The following is a 26,291-nucleotide window of genomic DNA, read 5'->3' on the forward strand; positions in this document are numbered from 1 at the left end:
GTGTATAGTAATTCACGGGCTTGGGACCTGTAGCATTACAGTATCCTTTCCCGATGTAATTATTTCAAGTTTTCCAAGTATTACGGAGGAAAACTGTTCTTGTTCAATTCATAGATTCTCTACCAAGCCATAACGTAGTGCTGATCTAAACAAATCATCTTTGGGTAAATGCATCATGTACTTATATCGGTAGGTTTTTCTCCAGAAGTGGAGAAACCAATTTGAAGTCAAATGGAGATGGGTTACAAACAAGTTTTGTGTCCTCTCTGTATGAGTTATGTATTGTTTTTTCCCCTTTGTTTACTTCTTATGTCTAAGATGCAGCCCAGGATTGCAGATGTAAAGAGTCCTTTGGTTTGTTTGGGGTGTTGAAAGAAACAAAATGGGGTTCGGGCTCTTGAACTATTCTCTAGAGGAAGCTCAACAGTCCATGTTACTACATAGCTCCAAGATCAGTAGCCCTGGTGATTCTTAAGCAACTGTCTTTCCTGCCTTGCTCTTCTCAAACCATGTGAATCATATGGAGGGCCCATAAAGGGTCAGAAGCTAGGAAATGGTAACTGGACCATAACATGGACATCTCTGTCTAAAACATAAAGCAGGGAGTTCTCATTTCTGTGTGATTACCTGTGCATTAGATTTCAATTTACGGTGCTAGTTACTGTATGATAATTAAACGTCAGTAGGTTATTAAAACATATTTATTGAAGTGTAACAACCGTGCATTAGGCACATATCTTGTTATGATTGCTAAACCTCATTAAATGCCTGTTTTATAAGCTATGGGTATCTAATTTTCATTTAGAAGAAAGAGGGGAAGCATTAAGCTAAACACTTGGTTTTTAGTGATTCCATTCGTACTTTTCCTAGCATATGCACCCTGATGGTTATGACTCTGTCTTATGCACGTGACATGTAAACATTTCAGAACACCACCTGGGTAATGGCTATTTCACCATCATTGCATTCCTTTGTATTCTGACTCTGAGGCAAGGGGAATTTATGAGGGCAGCTCTGTGCTGGGTATACAATCTACCCTCCAGGCTCCATGCTCCCCTATGATAAACTCTTTGGGATCCTGGTCTCCTTTTCTGAAAAAAATTCAGTCAGATCCAATTTAGTGTCATTGTCACTTATAAGCTTTCTTACGTAGAAGCTCTGAAAAACGGTCATTTTTACCAAATGACAAAACAAAACAAATTGCACAAATATTTGCTAAACTCAAAGACTGCTAAACTTTAAGACTCTCATAACACAAAAAGGAAAATACACACACTGACAAGCTTTAGGATTTACGTACAGCTGAATGAGTTCTCAGAATTTAACCCAGTTGAACAATTTTTATGTCATTTAAACTGCAGCAACGTGACCCGGGATACTTTCTTACCTGCCTCCAGGTGTTCCCCGCATCTGAAGAGACAAACATGCTGATGTCGCTGTCTGACAATTCAGAACCTATGTTGCCTAGAAAGAGCACATCACCATTAGTGAAAAGAGCTGTCTGCAAAAGCTAACAATGGGCTGTGCAGGCAATCACTGCCCGAGATGGACTGACACTGTAAACACTATATCTGAGCAAGGTTTTTCTGCACAGTTGCTTCAGGGTCAATGGCTTTAGGTTGACTTTCAAAATATAGTTTTGCTTACTCATTAAGTTCCCAGCACAGACATCTAGCTTCTTAAAAGAAATGCAGTCTTCCACAGCAAGCCAACCAGGCAAGCTTCTTACCTGAAGCCACTATGATGCTGGGGGCAGTGTCTCGGCTAGCGATGACCCCTGAGGTGTAGGGGTTCTCAGAGACCTTCAGGTGAAGGTGCAGTGAGCAGTAGGGCTGAGGAGGGGAGAAATGAGTGTGGTGAAAGCATATAATCGAAATGGTCTTTTAAAGACCAGATTCAGAGCATCCATCCATTCCACTCATCCATCCATCCATCCATCCATGCATGTGCCCTTTCATTCCACAGATACCTGGTGTCCACTAAGTATAAGACAGCTGCCAAACTGGTGAAGGAGGGGGCCCCTTTGCTTTAGGTCTATTCTACTGCCTTGAATGTCATTTGGTCATTCAAGAAATATTTCAGTACTCTATCTGTAAAACACAAGACAGAGCTTATGAAAGACTTACTAAAATTTGGTCTCTGCCATTATGGGGTATAAAGTTTAAGACCTTTCTATTGATTATCATAAAGAGAGACTATTTTAACAGCCATAAGATCAGTAGGTATGGGATATGAAGTTTGAGAGGCTGATGCAACTATGCCCAATTTTGGATCAGAAAAGGCTTTGGGGAGAAAATGGTGCCTGAGGCAATGATGTGTAGAATTTGAATGGCAGGTGAGATGTTAAGGAGGATGAAGGACATTTCAGGCCTGAGTGATATCAGTAACAAAGAAAAGAAACAGAGGAGTTTAGCTATAATACAGAAGGCAGCCTGGTTAGACCAAGGAGGAGGAATGGATATGCAGTCAGGAAAGAAGGCTTGGTCAGACTGGGAGGGCTCTAAAGAAGTCAGCTGCTACCCCTCAGCCACCCTCCATTGGAAAACTTGGTGTCAGGTGGACAGAAGAAGCTGCATGTGAAACTGTCCTAACATCTACCAGACGACTGACATAGTATCTCTGTCAGGGTATTATCAGGATCAGCATTATTCAATATAAAAGTCATGCTTGTAGACAAAACTCACTGGTAATAACAATTTAAATGAAAATTTAAGGGACTTGATATCTGTGTGTAAAAATCTCGATCAAATCCTCTGATTAAGCTATCAACAGTTCTCAAATGCAAGATAATAAATCTTACACGAATTTCATTTAAAATAGTTCTGGCACTGAGTTGTCAAAAACTACAAGTTTGTGTCTGAACCCACATCTCTTTTCATCTCTCAAAAAGATTATTTTCTAATCTTATCGACTTGAGTTTTTGGAATCACCAATGCATCTCTGTTATTACTTTCATTCTGCCTGTAAGCCTCAGCCAGCAGATATTCAGAGAGCTGCAGAGATACAGTGATTAAATTTATATGGGATAGAGTAAATGACAAACTAAAAATGAAGCTCAGGAAAAAAAGCAGCCAAAATGCTGGTAAAATATAACAGTGGGTCACAACAGGGCCTTCCTCATGGCCAACACAGAAGGTAAACTCTCAAGGGAGAATGATAGTAATAAATGATCGGTTTTGCTTAGAAATTTCATGGAAAGTTTTCACAAAAGGAAATTTTAATTTATAATTTTCCATAAGAGGAAGGAGGTCTGTCCCTACAAAAATAATCAGGGTGGGGAGATGCCTGGGTGACTCAGTCTGACTTCGACTCAGGTTATGATCTCATAGCTCATGAGTTTGGGCTTCGTATAGGGCTCTGTGCTGACAGCTCAGAGCCTGGAGCCTGCTTCAGATTCTGTGTCTCCCTCTCTCTCTGCCTCTTCCCTGCTCTCTTTCTCTCTCAAAAATAAACAAACATCAAAAAACCTTTTTAAAAATAAACAAACAAAAAGAATCCGTGGGAACATAAATGCTTGGCTTCCTTTTGCCCAAGAGGAAGACTAGGACAGATACTGTTACATGTTCCAGAAGTTTCAGGACAGAGTTGTACTGCACTCAGATAGATGCTAAGACAGGATAAAGAGTTATCAAACCATATTTCTCTGAAAGTTTTCCTGACAACTGCAGCCTATCAGGATCCCCTCTTTCTCTGATTTACAAGAGCTTTTGACCACACCCAATCTTGCATTATCTCTCTAAGGTAGCTACAATTTTATCTCCTTGATAAACTCTACAAATAAAGAGAAAACTTCAACCTTCAGTCTTCTGTGGAACCCAGCACAGAATATAAAAAAGACAGTCAATAAATTCCCAAAATATGGAACAATGCTTTATGTTAGGACTTGCAAGACCTTCATTTACTATTTTACTAGGAACAATGCCAGAAGTACCTTGGGGTTATTTATAAACCACATAATCAGATTAATGTGACTAGCACCATGGCATTCCAAGACATGCATAACTCTTAGGGGATCAGCCTGGTCCCTTGGACTTTAAGGAGGGCCTTCTGTGTCTCCCAACAGAGCGAGCATCCCTGGCTAAGGGAGCCCCCAGTTTGTAGTCTTGAACCAGAAGCTTGCCACCTTCTTCACCATCCAACAGTCTAGAAGATTGTGATGCTCGGTCGCCACCCGGCCCAATCAAGAATTCTTTGATATCTGGCCCTGGCGGTTCCAAAGAGTAGAGGGCATTCTCGACTGGCCACCTCAGCCCTGCTCTGTTGCTATGGCTTTCAGAGCCCTGAGATAAATTAATTTGAGAAGAAAAGACACCAGTTCAGGCTGTAGCAGCAACATTAGATGTGCTCTTTCTGGTGCACTTTTTCCTCCACTCTCACATTTGCAGTACTGGATTGCCCCCAGCTGGTGTGAGGAGAATATTCTGTGGCTTTTCTTTTTTCCTTCTTCCATTCTTCAGGGAAGTTATAGAGTCTATATCAATACTCAAAGAAAAACAATGTTGAGTGATTTATCTTTAGTTTTCTACAATAAACTTTTCTACCTCACCAGCTTTGAACACCTGTCAAAGTCAAGTCACCAAAAATTAATAGAGAGGCTTATTATAATGTTTATCAAGCCACTGCCAGTTCCTGCAGGACACAGGGCAGGGCTAGCTAATTGTTATGTGCATTTTGCCCAGGCAGGGGCACTTTGTCTTCCTCTCTCTCCCTTCTTTCCAGCCTTCTTACCTTCTTTTCTCCCATTAGCAACCATGTCATAAATACCTGAGTATCTTTGCAGAGTTATCTCCAATTCAGAAGAGTCAAAGGACAGTTTGTTATAAAGACATCTATTTTTCTTATCTTTCCACATTAAGAAAATACAGAACTGTACAGTGAAACCACCATAACCTAGCCACTGACTTGCAAGCAACGCAAGGTGCAGGAGACATGTTTGGAAACTGTCCTTTGTATCTTTACTCACACACAGTCAGAAGACGGTATGGCATATCATCAACTGGTCAATACTAGGAGCAACTAGATCTCTCGTCTTTAATCTTTTCAGGATCAGGTTCAGATTTTGAGGATCTGAGGCAAGTTAAGGACTCTATCCCAAAGAATATTACACAAAGGCATATGCACACAGAGCTGTATGTTCAATTTCAGGAATTCACAGACTTCTGAAGCCCATCATGGACCTCTAGGTCCCAGTTACATTTCTTTCACCTTATTCTTTTATTTTTTATTTTAACCAACAAAATCCTTTGGCCACTCTAAGTGCTCAATAAATGTCTGTTGGATTTAACCAATCTGTTAACTAGCTACTATCTTCTGAGCATTGTGGATGGCCAGTGGAAAATTACTAAATGACAGGAGATATGCCCCCCCCCACCAGGAATTAAATCAATGTTAAAAAAAAGATGTTAAATTATTTAAGAGTCAAGCAGCATCTCATTCCACTTCCTCTTTTCCCCAGCCTCTGCACTGACAGCCTTTGGGTCTCATATTCATGGTACCCTTATCCCCAGGGCTCCTAATCTTACTGTTGTACTGAAAAGCCAAATCAGACCTTTTATCAATAAGGCAGCAGCTAAAATCTTAAACAGTACCCTCCAGATCCACCCTTTGCACACACACATTTATGCTATTTATGACCCTGAACGGGAGCTAGAAATCCATTAGACTTTTAGTAAAGAGTCAACGGCCTAGGAGAGAGAGGGCCCTAGGCCAACAGGCCGAGTCTGGGGCATTCAGCTGCATTTCAATCCAGCACAGCACGAGAGTCGTAGCCAGTGCAAAGGTGCGGGAAGTAGAGTCAAGAATCTCCTGGGGGCAGCTGGCTGCTTAGCTTCACTAGAGAACTGTCAATCGAATCCATAAAGAAGTCACAGCCTCTCTCTACAGAACACTGTGCTTTCCGTAGGGAGCCAAGGATTTGTCACAGGCTCAGCTCACATCTCGCCTCTTGGGAACCCAATTCTGAGGCTTTGGTGGCAGGTGGACCATGACCTGTAATACCCCATCTAAGTGTACAATGCACTCTTCAGAGAAAAGAAATCCTAGCTGAGCCCTACAGGCAGTCAGTCGAAAAGTCCTAAAAATACAGCCCCAAATTACTCTGGATGTCTTATTTCTATAGAATACATTTTACCAGGAACATTCCGTTTGGGGCTATAATTCTGAACTTGTTCCACATTTGTAACAGTCCTGCTGGAAAATCTCCTGTCTAATCACTAGGCTGTGCTTTTGGTGACACTGTCACCTTCCAAGCACTCACAGTCTAAAATCACTCTTTATCTCCTCTCTGCCACCAGCACCCACGCATAAAGAAGGTTCTTAACAGTCTGGGTCTCCTGTAGCTCAAAGATTTTCTTTTCTATTTTGTGCTTTTGGCAGATTTTTATAAGTGATTTTGGTCCCTGCTCCCCCACTCCCTCTGCCATTTCCTTTCCTCAGAGTGTTTTCTAAAACTCAGATTGAAACTACTTCAAAGAGAGTTAATGACGGAGGCAGGCCAAAGACTCCTGGGTGCCATACATTTAGAGCCCATTAATTCACCTCTCTGGGATCTTAATGAGCCACTGATTTTGTTAACTGTGGGGTCAACCTAGGCCTCTGAATTTCAAGAGATGGATATTGTGAATCCCTCAGTGTGGCTGTCAGTGGCAAGAAGAAGTTTCCACTGAAGTCTAAATGTGAAACTCAACCAACACGTGTCAGTGGAGCATCGACTTTGGACAATATCCATAGCAACAGCACATGCTGAACACCTAGCATGTGGCATATTTTTGAGCTGATTCTTTGGAGTGGCCAGAAAGACAGCTCAATTCCTATACTCATGGAGCTCATATTTGAGCAGGGGAAGATGGACAAGAGAGTCAACACCCATGTGCTGATTTCAGAGAACTTCTTGAGAAGGGTCCTGGATAAAGAAGAGTTGGGCCAACTCTTAGAGAAAACTTAAGAAGCCTCTGAGATTAAGGTAATCCGGCAAGGATTACCTATGTAGGGAAGGAGGAAGAGAGAGACTGGAAAACAAGTAGAAGACGAAAACAGGGGCCAGACCATATGAGACTTGGCAGGTCATGGTAATATACTTGAACTTTATTCTACCTGAATTAGAAAGTCATTAGAAACTTTAAGATCAAGATCTTAATTTTTAAAGCTCAAGTTGATCTCATTGACATAAAATCTGACAAAAGAGAAATCTGATCTATAGTAAATGAAAGCAGGTTTATGGTTGTCTAGGACCGGGGGTGTGAAAACTCACTGCAAAGGAACAGAGAGGAATTTTTGAGTGATGAAAATATTCCATCTTGACTGTGGTAGTGGTTACATAGGTACATAACATGTGCCAAGATCTGTCAACCTATACTCTTAACATGGGTATCTTCTATGTATGTTTTACCTCATTAAAGTTGGACTGAAAAAGAAAAGCTCACACTAGTTGCTGTGTGGAGAAGAGATTGCCAGGTAGATCTGGGAGGACCAGTCAGAAGCCTCTCACTCCAGGGCAGGTGAGAAGTGATGGTGCCTTAGATTGGAACAGTCCCAGCGGAGATGGGTAAACCAGTTGACTCTGCATTTTTATTTTGGTGGCATGGCCATAAGACTTCCTAAAACTGGGCTGAAGTTGGAACAGGGAGCTCTTCACTAAGTGCTTCAGAGGCATTTCCAACCACTTATTTACGATCCAAGAGTGGTCAAAGGCCAGCGCCATCAGGTGATATGGTTAATTCTCTCTCATGAGCATTTTATCTCCAAAATGCATGGTGGGGCAGTGGACCACATTAAGGCACTGGTGCATCCCAGGCTTCTTTGGCTAAATACCACAATGCCCTGACTTGAAATAGCTAAACTTGGAAGGTGGCTCTGTTTTTTAAAAAAGCTACTGAACAATGAACGCTTTGTATAGAATAGGTATTCAATGAATAACTTTTACACGTACTTACTCTGTCACTGGCTTTGTGGACTTACTTATTGTAACAACTGGCTTGTTTCCCCCCATAAGTTGCCAGTAATAAGGATAGAAGCTGAGTGGGAGGCTGAATTTTAGCCTGCTTTCCTGATGCACAGTGACAAGTGTGATATCCTTTGCAACTAATAAGGTCAAGCTGTGGCTGCTGGCATCTTCTCCAGTACAAGGGTGATCCGCCTACAGCTGTATGAGATGAACCTGCAAAGTAACTGTTCAGACGTCCTGGGACAAAGCAAGCTGAGTGTGGGTAACACCCAAGTGAGAACTGTATGAAGACTGTAAACATTGATGTGTGTGTGTGTGTTTGTGTGTGCGTGCGCGTGCGCATGTATATATAAAACTCTCTTACTAAAACTAAGTCTCCTCTCTTGGTTTACATACTGATCTCTCCTTTCTATAAATTGTTTCATAGAAATTAGCACTTAATTATAGTTTGTTTTGCAATATTTAATCTCTTCCTTTCTTCCTTCTTCATTCACTCAGTATCTAGCCACGTATCAGGCACAGGGCAGCACCAAAACCACTGTAAGGAGTGTGATGTGACCCTATAATCTCTCATTTATTAATCTAGTGTCTCTTAAGTGGACTGCAGACTCCCTGAAGGCAAGACTCAGCTCTGATCCTTCTCTTGGACACCTTCCTATAATCAAATATATAAATAAATTCATACTGATCTAGCTACACAGTGTCAAGTATTAGGCAACTAAAAGAAACTTTTACTTCAAAGAAGGGACCAGTAAACTTTCTTCTTCTTCTTCTTCTTTTTAAGGGCCAGATAGTAAATACTATAGGCTTTATGGACCATACAGTCTCTGCCACAACTATTCAAGTCTGTCATTGAGAGCAACAGCAGTCAGAGTCAATCTATACATAAACATGACTGCGTTCCCGTAAAACTTTATTTAGCAAAATAAGTGGAGGGCCATATTTGCCCCACAGGCCATGGTTTACCATTCCCAGCTATACAGAATGAGCCGTAGACGAATGGAACATATTCTAAAGGGTACAAATGGGTGTTTAAATCAGCGGTTCTTATCCCTTGTTTGAGGTATAAACTCCTCTGAAAATATGAATAAACACCTCTGCTGGAAAACACACCTACACAATTCTGTTGTCAGTTCATCAGTTCTGCAGCTGAACTCATGCATCACTGGCCACGTAACAAATCATTCATGCAAAAGTAAGGGTGTATCTCCCCACCGCAGATGGAAATGATCACATTCTCCCTTAGACTACAGTTTGAGGTCCTCATCAGAACCTGGTTACAACTCAAAATCCCTGAAGTGAACAAGGAACTTACTCATGCCCTCTTATCTCTTTGGCCCAAACAGAAGGCAGCACAGTGACACTTTCCTACATACTCTGCCTTCCCTCCCAGCCCTGTCCCCTTTTGTTCACCAAGTGAGCAACACAGCCTGGAACCATCTTCATCTGCTTACTTAATATCCACTTCCAGCCCTCCACTGTGCGCAGCATTCCTCTCCGAAGTGAAAACTCACCAGTAAGCAGTGCACCGGGTCCCCCCTCAGATCTGTGTCCGGCGCCTGCAGCAAACGCCAGTCTCGGCCTTTGTTATAGGTGATGAAAGTCTTCACTTGGTTGTCAATCTTCTTGTTAGCCAAGAACATTCCCTTTATCCCTGCTACCTGGGAAAAATTGACATGGCTGAAAAATACATCAATTTGAGATGGGATAGATTTATTTACTTAAAAAAAAAAGGATTGTCAAATTCAGCTGGAGGAAGGAGAGAGAGGATGGGAAAGGTGCTAATGCTCAGGTATAAGGATTCTCTCAACTGTGGGACACAGAGTTGCCTAGAGTTAAAGTAAGGGGCTTTAGTTCTGGTGCTTGGTAAATAATACATAAATAGCACTACTTTAATTTTATGTTAGGCATAGCATCCATACTTTATGGACTTACATACTTTATTTCATTTAATCCTTCTAACAGTCCTCTTGGCTAAGTATCACTTACTCTAGTTCATGTAAGAGGAAACTGAGGCTTATCTAGGTAAAGTGACTTCTCCAAGGTCATGCTGCCTAAGGTCACACAGATAGTTAAGTGGCTGACCGGAAATTTTAACTCAGAACTTATGGCTCCAAAGATCATGCTCTTAACAACTGTCTAAACCATTGAGCTATTTACAGCCTTGAGCAATTGAAAAAGATCAGTTAAAGCTCAAGATCCAAATACTATTGCTTTTTTTCCTCCCTTTCTTTTTTCCGTAAAAAAGATCACTCTACTGAGCCACTGAAATACATTGAACAAAATAGCTTTTAAATGTAAAGAAGCAGTGATTTCCCTAAACTGTCAAACCATTCCCTCCTGCATTCCTCTAACACCTTGTTCCCACTATAAACAGTCCTTATTAATTCCTTGGCTCTGACAATATGACTGCCTTCTCTCTTCCGTACTTTGGGAAAGAGGTAATAATTGGTAAGTTGACAATAACAAATCATTAGTGTGCACCATATTTTTCAAGCGTTTTAGAATGTATTAAATGCATTTATACTGATTTTACTCTACTTGTAATTATGACAACCGAGGGAGAGTGGGGGCCAATGAGAGAAAGGTCTGAATGCATGGAACAGCACATTCCAGCACTGGGCGCAGGCCATCTCCCTTAACGTTTGCGGTAACCATGAGGTAGTTATAGGCAGCCGTATTTTGAGGATAAGGAAACTGAAACCGAATGAAACCGAATGAATGGCTTTGTGGAGCACAGACAGGGAGTAAGTGGACAAGCTAACAAGTATAACTGAGCTCATTTAACTTAACTCAGGCCCTTTACATTATAATATGAAAATTTTAAAGCCAAAGTGTGAAAAAACAGCATCAGTCTGTGCCACCCACCAAACACTATGCTCAGTGCATAGTGTTTTCATATATATAAAACATAGTGTTTGTTTTTTATATATAAAATGCCCAGCACTCACTACAGACCTGCCTAACAGCAATGGATGAAGACACTGAGGTGGAGGCAAATTTTAATTGCTTACAGTAACACAGAGTTGGGGTTCAAATGCAGATCGGACTGACTTCCAATGCCCTTTTAACAAAGACAGCTCTGAATTTCTCAACTCAAAGAGGCTGGGATTCAATCAACAGTATATGTACAGTTTTACCTTGGCTTTTGACACAGTCAAACCTCATTAGTTTGTACCTGCTGATATGGCATCTGGGGTAATTCAGAGTTGGGCTAACTTTGTACTCCTTTGGAACGGCAAGTTTGTTAAGCAAATAAATGGTATACATGAATAGGTAGGAGGAATACTTTGAACTACTTAGGAAAACAAACCTCATTTAGGGCCGTCGGCAGCAAGCAGACAGTTTCTCGTGCATTGTTGATCCTCAACAAGTGTGGAAGACATAAATTCGAGGAGCACTGTACCTCCCGACAACGATACGTTAATTACAAATAATATTTAGTTACTCACTACGCCCGCTCCATAGGGACCGCTCACCAGGGAACCCCATATTGGTTTTGCATATGTTCCAGAGGCTGTTGAATATTTAAATACAAGTAAACTGCCAGTTCCTTAAAAATCACATTTCATAAATCAGAATTTTCACAAAGTCCTAACTGTTGTCCCTCCACAGCACACTCATACATGAGAAGCAACGCTGTCTCAACCACTTGACACTCTAGGTTACAGTAAACACAAAAAGAATCAAATGATTACCTATTCCAGTAGTTTCATTGCCCATTTCCCTTCCCGCCCTCTCCCTTTTTTGGCAAGAGTGTCAGAACAGGGTTATGTGTGTTGAGGAGCTGGTTCATTTGATTTGCAGAAGCGGTGACTTTATTGGCCCCCGACTGCTTGGCATTATCAAATGCCACTTGAGCGGAGAGCTGCGCTTTGCAATTCATCTTTGGCAGCCTGGCCTTCAGGTTTATCTTGGGAAATAAAAATGTGCCAAAGCAGAGGCAGTGCGTGACAATAATGGGTGGGTCTCTGCTGATTTTCCTCTTGTGGCCAAGGCACTTTATCTGTGCCAATCCCATTTGTGCTGTCTTTTTTATTTGTATTGCTTCTTTGGTCCAGTGTGCAGAGATGGTCAGCCCTGCTCTTAAGTTTCTCATGCTCGTTTACTGTTCCTTTTGCTCGGAGCCCGAGAAGCCCATCCCTGTGTGCCTCGGTGCACCCTGATGCATGACGCACTTTCCTCAAGGGCTGTTTTGTGAGATCTCATCCAGCAGTTCTTGAAACTGCTACCCTTTTACTTGGGATATCAATCTGGAAACCAAGGGAGTGGTGTTAGTGTCCCAAATATGGAATGTGTGTGTAGCTCTGTGTACAACACTGTGTCCGGGGTTCTGCTGAGGATGAGAGGACTTACGTTGTGAGAAAACCTCTCTCAGTAGTTGTAGTATGTGATTATTTGTGTGGAACGGGGTCGGGCTGAGGGATGGAACAGGACAGGAAAAATTAATAGTCCCAAGGAAGATGTGCCTTCACACAGACACGGTTTCTGAGGAAGGTATTCCTGTGGGAATGACACATCTCACTGTTGGGAGTTACCTGTTACATTTTCTACCTTTCTGAATTCTGCACAAAAATGCTGAGTGTGTCAAGAAGCCACTTATCCTTCTTTGCCTCGCATATGGGGAAGCTGATACCAGGAGTCTCAAAGATAATTAGTTATTATTTCTTCATCTCTAATATCATATGAGCCCAAATACCATTTTTATTAGATTCCAAATATGAAGTGTTACAGCTCAAACCTCAAGCCAACACAAAGCACGTCGGCACATTCATCATGCCCTAGGATGACAGCTTCGGAATGCCACCCTCCTTTCTCCTACTTAGCTCCCCTTGTTCACATAGGCTATCCCCAACTCCCTTGGATAATATCCTGGAATGTTACTGCCCATGAATATCTCAAAACCCAGCTCCATAAGATCTCTTCCCAGAAACCAGAAGCCCTTTCATATCCTAACTGTCCCCAACTCTTCCTCTTACCTCCATTTTGTCCCCCATATAGATGATATCATGGCTCTCAACAACTGTGTAGCTTTTTAAGAGCATTAGCCTTCCCCCGAACTTCTCAAGGGCCCCTTACATTCCTTATCATGATATAGTCATCAGCACTTATGACAGCAATCACACTACAGTTTCCCACTCTGATGTAACTTTTGGATTATCATTCAGTCCACCATACTCTCTTATAGAAATGAATATTAGAAAAGTCACTTTGTATAAGAAGACCTATTTGCTTTTAATAAAATAGGTAGCAAGAATTCTGCATTAGAGGATATGACAGCAATAACACTATCCCAAATTTACTGAGTACTTAAGAAGTATCAGGCACTATATGAAAGGTTTTGTAAGCATAAGCCCATCAATCTCTCATGCACTTGAAATGGCAGAGTCAATGATGTCCTTGTTTCACAGGTATGCAAACCAAAGTTTGGATGGGGTCTGTCTCTTCCCTAAGATCATTCCCTAGAGAACCTTATAGGTGGACTCCAGTCTAACTTGAGAGCCCAAACGCTAATGCTTTGGGCCCTATTATTTCGTCAAATTTCTCAGTCATCTTGGGAGTAGTGCTGAGAGCAATATCATAGATGGAATATCATACTTACTGGAAGCTGCCTTTTATTCATTCTTCAGTATATTTCCTTAATGGTTATTCAATAAATATTGTTCGAACATTAACTATTTATCATGCATTCTTCTAAACACTGATGATAAAGCACCTAGACTGTCTAAGCAACTGTACATTCATTGAACAGATTGTTTTTGAAAGTGAGAATGTGCTCGGTGCTGGGACTTGGGTTTCTCTGGTGATTTTATTGAAGAACCCTATATTCTTCCCTTGTTTTTTTAATCTGCATCTCTAGAGGGTGCTCTTCTCTCCCAAACTTTCTTTCACAGGTTGCACGTAGAGGCTAAGCTGGGAAAACCCTTGCACGGGAGTTTTTGCTGGTTTCTGACTCCACTGAGGATTGGGAGATGATTCCTCCCACCCTCTCTGTCTTGGACTTGAATTACAAACCCAAAGTGTCAAAATTTTTGAGGGAATAAAAAATATGAATCAACAAGTGTGGTTAGAAAGAGAACATATCTGTGACCACAGTTTCTTCGGGCTTTGGAGACAGGATATTTTTCTATTCTAAAGAGTGAACTGCAGCCAGGAGAGACACACATTTGGGGGAGTGGGGCCAGGGGTAACTCGGCAGTCCAAGTGTTCTTTTCTTCCCTATTGCCTTGACCAGGCAACACTCTCCTCCTAAGGAGAAAGTAAGTAGCCTTAAATACAGACGATCCATTCTGTATCCTGTAAGAAATATGTCCTGGATAGGAAAGCGTTTTTCTTCTCTCCTTCCTATGCTGGATTGTAAGAGGCAGCCTTTCCCTAAGAAATCAACATGTAAGTACACCATCGCAACTGTTCAGCTTTCTCTTTTAAAGAGGTGAACTCATAATGTGAAGAAGACAGTAAGTGTGCAATAGAACATGCCCCGCTCATTGGTTATGTCTTCCACGATGCCCACTGTGCTCACTCATGTATGCACACATTCTATGTATTCCCAATTTGCCAGCCAGGTGGCTTGACTTCCAACACAGCCCTTTCCACTTGGCTGGGATAAACTGTCATTGCCCATTAAGCCAAAGTGCTCTTCATCATCATTAATTAATATTCCCTTCCCAGAGGAGGGTGGATATTGTCCAGAGCTGTCAGACCCCCTCTCATCATCCACATGAGATGAATATACTAGGAATCACACGTCTCAGACACACTCATCATGTCTTTTTTGCTCTGGCCACCATCAGGCATGCGGTCCTCTCTTACCCTTCCTCACGTGATGTCCCTGGAGATCTGTGCTATTCAGGAATGGCAGAATTTTAGAACACTTGTGTCTAGGCTTCTCTCACAGAAACACATCCACTAGACAAAATTGGGAGGCATGCACATGATGGTGCTGCCTGAATTTAGCTCTAACTACAGACTAAGGTGGTTCAGAAGGTGGTGAACAGGCCAGAGCTATAAAACAGATTCTGTTTATGTTGGCTTTTCTCCAAGACTGTTTTCTTTTTTTCTGTCTGGTTTCTTCTACTTCTAGGTCAAGTCTAATACTATTTATTCCACCTTTCAATGTCTATTGCTGGGCCATAATCAAATACAAGCCCGAATCTAAGATACAAATAAGATGCTGTTAAGAGTTTGAATACTTTAGGGGGACCTGGGTGGCTCAATCAGTTAAGGATCCGACTTCACTTCAGGTCATGATCTCATGGTTTGTGGGTCTGAGCCCCCCATTGGGCTCTGTGCTGAAAGCTCAGAGACTGGAGCTTGCTTCAGATTCTGTGTCTCACCATCTCTCTGCCCCTCTTGTGCTCATGCTCTTTCTCTCAAAAATAAATAAACTTAAAAAAAAGTTTGCATACTCTAGCATTTAGATCCTAATTCTGCCACTAGCTTTGTAATCTTGCAAAGATGATTGCACTCTTTCTGCCTCCATTTACTTATGTTTAAAATGGGAGTAATTATAGTCTTAGCATCATAAAGTTAATATATGGATTGAATGAGATAATAATGGAAGGTTCTTTACACAGTTCCTGGCACATACTGGCCCCTGAAAAATTATCTATTGTTATGAAGATCTTTCATCAACAAAAATCCTTATCGAGCATTTTTGCTCTGTGGACAACTTTCCTGGTTCACATCTCCTGACTCTTTTGAACGTGGTCCATGTTCAGTGGCCAAGTGACACTGATGGAATTTTCTAGCATTTCAGTAAGTAAACCATGGAAGAAGGGAAGACTTTATCCTCAACATTTCCTATGTCATCACATACACACATGTGCCTCTGGGACAGACAGAGCCACATTTGTTTTAAGGTTCTAATGTGTGTATATGAACCTAATGATTGATTTTAATGAGGAACATGCTTCCTTTTGCATTTCCCACAAAGACTCATCAACAGTATCTCTCCTCGTTACACAGACCCCTACCGCTATACATGCCACAGTTTGCCTCTGCTGCAACAGCTTCAAGAACAAACAGCAACAGCACGTAACTGGCATGCAGAAGCAGACAAGCAAAGAACTCATGCCATCCTCCTCAGTCACCCCCAAATGTGAGCAGACATGCACTCCACATATTCTATCTTTGTTACCCCTACCTCATTTGTTGCTCATCTCTGCTTCTTATTAATTCATTTATGGATTTTCTTACTTTTCATTTATCTCTAAGCACTCATCATCCATTGCAATTCTACTGGGAAATTCAGGCTGGATGGCTTTCAGCTTCCTGCTAGCCAGAACAATCAGATTTAAGGAACATTTGTGCCAGGTTCCTTGTCAGCCAATATTCTTTCTATCTAGGTAATCAGCAGACACGGCACCACCGTTCTGATCACATCAATTTCAATGCAAGTTGCTGTGAACTGTCAGGCTAATAAAACCAAAGACTCTTCTTCCCCAGCCCCAGGACGCAGAACACCTTTACATAATGCAGTCACACCACTGCTCAAAGTGAGGATAATAAGAGCCAGCAGTTTCCCTACAGAGAGTCAACTGCAAGAGAAACACAAAGGGGAAACACAAGGATTAACCAAGAAATGGTTTGCCATGTCTAGAAGTCACCCTGTTTCCTTTTCTTATCCCATACCTGTTAGCAATGTTTGAATTCAGAAAATCATTCATGAAAATGGGTGTAAATAACAGAACATTGTAAAGTCATTCCTGTCCAAAGCTGTCATCTTTTCCATCTTCAAGGAACCAATTAAAATGGTCTCTGTTTTGGAAGAAGACAAAATTTATCCAAAAACAAAACCCAAAAACAAACAAACAAACAAACAAACAAACACTATTCCACAATGAATTGAAAAGAGGGGAGAAGTTAATCAGAAAGGGAAAACATGCAACCTAAAAATCAGAAAATATTTTTGTGAGAAAGGGTCAAAGTCAAGACCAGGAAGCAAACTGGGTGATTGATCCGGGGCAGCTGCTTTGATTTCTTATCAGTCTCCTGAAGCAAGATGTTTCCATTGTAAGTGCTGGATCAAGGCATGAAAATGCATGCAACAAAACACATTTAAAGTTTAAATGTTTGTAGGATGTTTACAAATGAGGAAAGAAATGTGCCAATTCATGCTTGTTTATAAGGAGACAACTAGTTGTTGCCAAAGAATTACTATGGCCATGCTAAATGCAATATAGGAATCAACAGAGATCCAAAATAGTAGAAATGTGTTGAACATTTAAACAATATGGGTAGATGTTAAGACTGTAAGAATAGAACACTGCATTGGTGCTGAAACTCATTGGGCTATAATATTAATTATGCTATCTATAATTTGTTGAGCATTTATCTATTTTTGGTACTTTTCATGGTATGTTAAGCTTAAGATAAGTAACCCTCAGAGAAATCCTATCAAGTAGATACTATGTATATCTCCATATTTTAAACAAGGAAACTGAGGCTTGGAAATTATTGGCTTTGTTTCTAGAATACATACACATTGTATAGCTAGGATTTAAATCCAGTCAACCTGACTCCAAAATTTACACTTTAAATCACAAATTTTTGCAACACAAATTTGAAGCTAAATAACCAGAATATGTAAATGTTTTTCAGAATACACGTTCACTTTGAGGCTGAGCTATATGATACTATATTTATCTGAAACATGGGCAGGAAATGAGTGGAAAGAACTTGTGAATGTGTAAAAAAAAGTTTTCAGTTCATTTTTCTAAATATATACACACAAACTATGTCCCTGCTAAGTCCGCACTCTGAATGGGACATACAGTTTGTTAACATGAATTTATACATACAGAGAAGTTTAGATACTAGAAGAAAATCCCCAAGAGCTCCTAAAGGAGAAGAGGGGTAGACAGCATGAAAAGGAATAACAACAGTAGTTTTAAATTTTTTAAGTGAAACTGCTTCCTTTCTTTGATATACTGGATATAATTCCCTTGCTTCTTGTTATATTAAGCGACCTCTTGACTCTATGAACTCATACTCAACCAAAAGACAGCATCATTATGACTGTATATACCTGAATCCGTTTTAGATTTTTTTCTTTCAGGGAGGATATAGGTATATGATAAAGGCATTTCTCAAATTCTGAATACATTTTGTAATGCCTCATTATAATCTATTGTAAATCCTTCATAGTACAAGGTAAGACTGACAAATGGCTAAAATCCATCCCCAAGTAGCAGCTTTCTACCTCACTGTGCTTTAAATGGCAATTTATTTATTTATTTATTTATTTATTTATTTTTTTTTTTAAATATTTTTATTTATTTCTAGGAGAGAGAGAGAGAGAGAGACAGTGTGAGCAGGGGAGGGTCAGAGAGAGAGGGAGTCACAGACTGAAACAGGCTCCAGGCTCTGAGCTGGCAGCACAGAGCCCGACACGGGGCTCGAACCCACGAACCGCGAGATCATGACCTAAGCAAAAGTTGGACGCTCAACCGACTAAGCCACCCAGGCGCCCCTAAATGGCAATTTAAGTGTTGGTATTTATCAAGAAAGCTAAGTGATCTAACATATATGATTTTATTTTGTACCTTGGTCATTTTGAGAAACAAAGGGCCATAGTTCTCCTAGGGATATATGGTAAATTTTGTTTTTTGTCTCTCCCTCCCCCCATCCCTTTTAGGAGAGTAAGACCTACACTTTTGTCTCACTCATTGGCCCTCTGAGAGGATGACAATTAGTCAGTCAATGGATGTGACCTAATTCGAAAGGTATTCAGGTCCAGGGCCCCTGGGTGGCTCAGTCAGTTAAGCATCTGACTCGATTAGGCTCTGGTGATAATCTCACGGTTCATGAGACAGAGCCCCAAGTTGGCCTCTGTGCTGATAGTGCTGAGAGTGCTTGGGATTCTCTCTCTGCTCCTCCTCCTGCCCCTCCAAATAAATAAACAAACACTTAAAAAAAAAGTATTCAAGTCCAACAGGGAGCATCTTCTGATCCAATGCAGAGCTATCTCCCTCTTTCTTTCTTAAAAGAGAAAGGGAACATGCCTACTACTCCTTTGCTCACATTCTGACACCCTGTCCATCCTTCAAGATTAGTTTCAAATTTCACATTAGGATCGCTCTTGTTCAAACCTTTCAATTATTTGACTGCTTCCCCAGACACTCTCTCTAGGTCTTCTGAGACTTCATGGCCTGTAAACTTTGTCAAAAAAAGAATTCTTCCCACAGGTGTTCTGTGGATTAAAAATTAAGCAATAAAAATGTTCTACAAATCCCTTCCTCTCCCAAATAAAATGAGGCCATGTAAGGAACTAGTAATTACGATGATCAAGGCAACAGCCAACGGTAGACCTTTACCTCCAGTCCAGGCACTACAGGGGCTGAGGACTACACATGCCTTGCGACATACCTCATAGAGGTCAATCATGATGTTGCCCTCGGGACCTCTGCTGCTCTGAACATTCTCCAAGGCCAGCGTGAAATAAACCCCACGGGTGTCTGAGATATAGAGGTTGTATGTGTCATTTTGGTTCCATTCTTGCACTGCGGCAAACACTTGATTCTCATCTGTGCTGATGACGTGCATGTCCTGAAGAAAGACACAGAAGATGAAGAGGTTCATATATTAATATAGCATGTGTCCAAAGAGAGGGGAATGTAATGAAGGCTACCAGGATAGGCACATACGCACTGTAGTGGAAGACAGAAATTTTCCTTTTGTATATTTGTGAAATAATACATGATTAGGTTAGTGTTAACCATGTATTTCCTTTGGCATTCGTGGAGTTAAGCAGTAAGGTCATAAGAAATGCTTGGTAGCCCACTTATAATTTAATTACTTCATTAGATAATTGAAGAATACTTTCTCAAATGTGACTTCGGAGAATCAGCCATCTTGATATACTCGCCAGGCACAAACATGGTGTATTCAGAAGGCTTATGTGGGGCAAATATGAGGAAAAGTTAGAGAGACAGAGAGAAAATGGACAAGCCCTACATCTCTCAGCGTGGTCCATGGGCCACCAGCATGGGCATCACCTGCAAGCTTGTCAGACACACAGAATCTCAGTCCCACTTACTGAATAAAAAATCTGCACTTAAATAAAACCTCTGCCTTATTCTTTTTTTTAATGTTTTATTTATTTCTGAGAGAGAGAGAGACAGCATGAGCAGGGGAGGGTCAGAGAGAGAGGGAGACACAGAATCTGAAACATCTATGCCTTATTCTTATGCATGTTAAAGTTTGAGAAACACTGCCCAAGGCTCAGCAACTCCCAGAAGACCATGAGGAAAACGTTCACCTGAGAACCTCAATGCACTAACTAGTCTTTGAGTCAATGAGTACTCAAGGACTTGGCAGTTTATCTAAACCTTTCCTCTGAGAAGTGCAGTGGAAAACCTTAAGTGAGAGAGGGAAAAAAGTAGACTGCTTAACTGATGACCTCTTCAGACCCTGGGAGTTCTGGAAGATAAAAATAAGGCAAAGATAATGTGGAGGCACTGAGTAGATGTCCCTGGGGGTGGGAATTCCAAATCCTTTCTTCCCCATTCAGAACTCAGAGAAGCAGATATTCAGGGGGAGGGTGACATAAACCAAGGCTTGCTGTCTCCTGTGCATATGCTCTTGGTGGCTTTTCACCCTTTTTTGCCCAAGGTGGCAGACACAGGTTTAACTCTCAAAAACCAAAAATGGAAATAAAACAAATCAAACCAGAATTATATGGAAGCACAAAGACAGAAGAACAATATGGGAAGACTTCTGGCCTTTGGGTAGCTTAATACTCAAATCTTCCCAGATGGATCCTCCTTCATCCTTGAGAAGCTTCTGGAGATTTTTCAATCCTCTTTGGCAAGAATTCCAGTGCTAGAAAATTCTACCTAACTTCTAACTCAAATTTCTCACTATAATATATGCCCATGTTCTCGCAATCAAACAAAGGCAATTCAGCTTGGACTCTGCTCTAAATGTATAGGGACAAGTTTTTCCCTCCTTTTCCGCGATAACAGTGAACTCCCATGACCCCAGAAGGGAGATGTCTTTATGCAAAGAGCTTCATATTCCTTCATACCCCTAAGTACCACATGCCATATTCTAGAGTTTGATACATTTCTATAAAAAGAATACAGAGTGGGAGGCCAAAAATGAATCCTTCCCATTAATTCATTGTGGGTCAATAATGCACACTTATGTTTGGTATGGAAGTTGGCCATTGCTTATATCAGTCAAATGTCTATTTCTCGTTTCCTCTGATAACTGTAGCTTGATATTCTTTGACAAACACCTTCATTGCTTTCAGAGAAATTTTCTCCCTGTACTCAGTCCTTGCTACTTTCTTCCACTCTCAGTACCAGAAATGAGCATGTTGAATATTCAATGTCCCTGACCACAGTGGTGGGATCAGTGATGCATATGTAACACAAAGTCAGTAAGACACAATTATAAAGTGACTGTGGCATTATTAGGAAAAAAAATCTCTTACTGTAAGAATTTGAAATAAAATAAAATAAAATAAAATGAGTATAGATCTGATGGAGATATATCTTAGAGGCAGGGGACAAAAACAGTCCTGAAAAAAATAGACTCAAAAGGAAGACGGGCCACATTCTGTGAATATCTTTGAGTCTTTGATTGTGGACAGCTAAGAAGCCTGCCCCACCTGTAAACTTTTCAGTTAGAGAAAACACTAGAATAAAATGGTTAAAAGAATGGACTTTGAAGTAAAACTAATTGAGTTCAGATCATCCTTCTGTGTGACTTAGCTGTGTGAACTAAACTCTAGGTCCTAGCATATCTACCTGTAAAACAGAGATAACAGTGTGTCCTCCATGGAGCTATGAGGGTTATATCAGTCCCTAAGTGTTACACATTTATAGTGCCTGGCATGTAGCATGTGTTCTAATTGTGCCAGCTCTTTTCAGTGACACAAGCCCTTACATCCCCTCTGTTGATTAAGCCAGATGATGTGGCCTTTTTTTCCACTGCAAATGTTGGGATGCTAACCAGTATACTTAATAAAAAGTGGTTCATGGAAGTATTTGTTTCTTTTGAATGGAAGGGATTAACTATGGAAATTAGCCCAAGGGTCATTCAATCACTGAGGGCCAAACTTTCTATGGCTCCCCATTTCCTCAAGGACAAAGACCCAAATCCTTATTCTAGCATTTAGGAATCCTCAAATTACTACTCCTAATTTATGTCCACTCATCAGCAAGATGAAGTATCTTCCCTGAATTCATGTTACAATACTGGAGTACAGATCTGGCCCTTACATACCTATTTCCCATCTCTGTACCTTGGAGTGAATTTGTGCACTGGTGAACCTCTTAAGTCTGCATCACCAGAGATATCTTGTCAAGAAATGCTAGGAACTAGATAGAGTGCATCAAGTGTACTCTACTAACTCACACAAATTTTTATTTTGTAGATTCAGAACGAAAACACAGTGCCTCAAGGTCACACAGAGAACCAGTCACGTAACAATGATAAATTCAAATGACCATCTCTAGATAAGGGCCAACATCAGATCTTTCTCTCCCTATAATCCAATTACATTGAAGAGACTTAAGAAATGATGTTGGTCTTAGGTATCGGAATGGAAAGATCTGACATTTAAATGTCATCTTTCTTTTTAATTCACACCTACATTCTCCTCTATTAGGTAAATATGCTCTTTCTACCAGAATGACACTTTATAGTGAATGGTTTTACCATGGCACAAACTTTTAGACAAGAAGTAGCCTTCGAGATCTTCTCGTAGAGTGTTTCCCAGTCTGTTCCATAGGACACCAGCATTGTTAGGTTTTAATAGACTATTTTTAGAAAGTGGATCCTTTTGTTAATGTTTTGATTAATGATGAATTATATCGTTTTCTTGCTCAAAGGATATCCTAGAGCCTTTGATATCAGTGACCTGCCATTACTCTCAAGGCAAGGAACACAGAATGATTTTGCCTTATATTTTTAAACTTATTTGATCATAGAGCAAATTTTCATGAGGCATCTCTAAGGATGTTTGTTTTTTTTAAACTATAATTTATTGTTAAATTGGCTTCTATACAACACACTTGGTGCTCATCCCAACAAGTGTGCCCCTCAATGCCAAGGATATTTGATTCAGAGTAACATTTATTTTATTTTAAAAATGTAAAAACAAGCAAAAAAACCAACAAACAAACAAAAAACAGAGAAAGAAATTGATAAGTCAGTCCACGGTTTCACAGCAGATTAGTGACCGATGTAGGTCTGGAATCTAGGCCTCCTTCTGTGAATCAAACAGCCTCTGCCCATGCCCTGGGTCCCATCGATCTTCCACCACACAGACAACCAGATCTATACTGATAATAATATTACCTTGCTTTTATGGAGTAGCTGTCCTCCAAAGTGCCTGAAGCACTTTCATATGTATTGCCTCGTTTATCTCACTTGAGGGCCTCAGAATGAGCTCCAAGTAAGTTAAAGGAAGGAGACCTTCACTATGTCTCCTAGTCTGGGGCTTTCTTGCTTTTAATAGCAGCAGCAACATTAAAGTCTCCCCATCCCCTTCTCTGGTCATCATTAGCATTATTATTATTATTACTATTACTATTATTATTAACACAGCTCAGGGTAACCATAGTCTTTCAAGAGCTGATAAAATGGCAGTGGATGATGACAGAAAATTTGAACATGAAAGTGCTGGTTTGTCTCGATGCCTTTGCTGGGCATGAAGCTTTGTTCCTTTCCAGCAAAGGCAGCCGTGGCTTTGATAGAAGGCCATTAAATACGTGCACCTTTTCCCAAAGATCACTCCACCCGAGCTGGGGCTTCTCTTTGAAGGTGTAATGGGATTGTAATGAGGCATCTCATTGCCTTAAATAAACATCTGCCTGGACCACATAATACATTCAATTGCTGTACTGACTCCTATTTTTCTGGGAAAAGCTAAATTAATCATTGCATTCTACTCTCATATCTCACTCAGGCTAGTAATGGAGCATGCTCATGTGGGATAGCAAGGGGAGGGGACAGACAGCAGATTCAGGTTCAAAGTCCAACTGGCTAGATGTCATCAGGGGCAACTGTCAACAGCAATATCTATGTGATGGCTATGAACAAACAATGCCAAATATGCATTCTTCCTAACATTCCAGCGATGGGTCTGATGTTTCTTTAGTTTTAAACTATCACTTCTGGGGCTCTTCGGTCCATGGGACTTTTTCTTTTGATGGATCTCCAGTATAGCCAAATTTGTGGAGGATCTGCTAACTTCTAATAATAAGCTGTTAATTTATTTCATGAGAAGAATGTTAGTTTGGGAGCTCAGGAGAGTTGAGCGCTGGCCTCAGCCTTGCTGCAAACAGCATTTGGTTTGGCCCAGACTTATTCTACTCAGGGTATATTCCCAGGAGCTAGAACAAGATGAGAGACTCACATCTGCTGCTTCTTGATTTGCTCTCAATTCCCACATGCCTCTTGAACAAGAGAATCTTCCTGCATTGAGTTTAATTCTTGTTTTTAAAAGTGTAAATCTTGCAAGCTAACTACTACATTTGCTGATCAAAGAAGTAACAATTTATTTCAGCACTCAAGGGGGAAAAAAACCCAAATGGCTCTGCTGGACTTACTGAGGAGGCATGATCATATCCCTCCTGGACCTTCCTAAAAGATTATCCAGGGTAATTTTAACAACACTCAGATCTAATTTTACATATGGACTTTCCCCAAGTCTCATCCAAGGCACAACTCCAAAGTTGTAGCTTGTCTTTTTGTAAAATACTTTAAACCAAATCAAAAGCAAGGAGCATTTAAATGTATACAAGCACAGAAATATAGTTCCAGGCAATTACCACTGTCATTAATCTCTTAGTGGCTAGAAATAAAAATAACTACTAACGTGGATATTGTTCATGGAGTCAACAGTGTTATTTAATGTGTGCTATTATCCCGACACGGTTGATGTCTCAGCCCACCTTACTACTGTCATACTCAGAGCCAAAATGATGGCCAAGAAGAATTCTGCCTGGAGAAGCCAAAGCAACTGGCTACCATTTACTGTCCTGGAAGAAGAGATTTGCAGTGACCTTGTGTTGTGTCTATGACATGATTCCCTGGCAGCTAGCTGATGTTGGGCCAGAATAACATACTGCAAATTCACAGACAAAAACAGAGTCATGAAAACTCAGTCGAAAAAAGCTCTCTATGTTCTTTGCCCAACCCAAAGTTTTCAAAACTGAGCTACAACTATATTTGAACCTACACTGCCCCCTTCATACAGCTGTACATACCTCCCTTGCTCTAAGATCAAGGCCCAAAGCATTAACTATTTCAGACCACAAATCCACAGCTTGGAGCTCCCAAGTCAGTTTGACTTCCACTAGGTGGCGCTCCAAATTAACGCAGTTCTTCAGTGTTTCCGGAAAGAGCCCAGGGATGTCAGCAGTTGAGGGTCTTTAACTTCTGTCTGTCATTATTTTCAAAGGACTACGTCTTTGGGAAAGTCCAAAAAATTAGCTGTACCTCAGAACTCTAAAGACAGTCAGTATCGTAAGTTCTACTGAGATAGAAAGCAAAATGTTGGATGCTGTATAGATGTACCACCTCTCAATAATTAATTACAATAAAATGGGATAGAAATGTGTCACATCTATTGTACTGACATAATATCTAAAGCACATTTTCTGTCTTGCTAGAATACCAATACGTATTTCTTGAAAAGTAAAAGTAAATCAGTTAACAATTTATTTAGATGCTCCTATAGCAAGAATTCCAGAGAGAGAGAGAGAGAGAGAGGGAAGGAGGGAGGGAGAGGGAGAACTTGAAAAGCAGTCATGGGGGGTGAGAAGAGATAAATGAATCTGAGAGATGAAAGGATCCTTGGGAAAGGGGTGAGGGCAAGAATATGTAAATTGGAGAAAATACTAAGATGTAGAAATCCATTTAGTTCATACCTTGGGTAAAGCATATTTGGGCAGCTTCATCTGGGCAAACGCATTCCTTCGGTAGGAAACGTAGTAATGTGGCCGTCCTCCTGATGTCAGCTGGATCATAAACACAAGGGTTGTAAGAAGAGCTACTATAATAGTTCCAGGCCCTAGAACAACAGTCAGGAGTGGAAGGGAGTAGCTGCCAACCCAGCAGTGTAAATGACTATGGTGGACAAGTGCAAAGAACTAGCGCTCCATTCAAAAACAACATATACAGTGCAGTGAATTGGTCTGAGGCCCAACCTAACCCACTGGATGAACATACAATTCTTCGATTTGCACCTGGGGCTCAGAAACAAGGAACCAGTTTTAGTTCTTTGTTATTTTTCTTTTCTTTTGTGTTTTTAATGATACAAGCCTCAGAGTATATTGGCTTAACGTCCATCAGCAGTCCCCAACTATCCAGCCCATGACTATGGCCATGC

General features: G+C 40.8%; 1 protein-coding gene across 1 annotated transcript in view; it reads right to left on the reverse strand.

Moving 5' to 3' along the window:
• The window catches only part of SORCS1 (sortilin related VPS10 domain containing receptor 1), a 514,658-nt gene that overhangs the window by 94,873 nt on the left and 393,494 nt on the right, over nt 1–26,291 (reverse strand). The window contains exons 9-13 of the mRNA XM_077748457.1: nt 25,831–25,920; nt 19,313–19,492; nt 9,457–9,603; nt 1,730–1,832; nt 1,388–1,464 (exon numbers count right to left, since the gene is read on the reverse strand). Of these exons, the coding sequence (XP_077604583.1) occupies nt 1,388–1,464; nt 1,730–1,832; nt 9,457–9,603; nt 19,313–19,492; nt 25,831–25,920 (597 nt within the window). The remainder of the gene's footprint in view (nt 1–1,387; nt 1,465–1,729; nt 1,833–9,456; nt 9,604–19,312; nt 19,493–25,830; nt 25,921–26,291) is intronic.

This window comes from Crocuta crocuta, unplaced genomic scaffold (assembly GCF_008692635.1).
Source record: "Crocuta crocuta isolate KB4526 unplaced genomic scaffold, BGI_CrCroc_1.0 scaffold619, whole genome shotgun sequence".
Classification (NCBI taxonomy): Eukaryota; Metazoa; Chordata; class Mammalia; order Carnivora; family Hyaenidae; genus Crocuta; species Crocuta crocuta.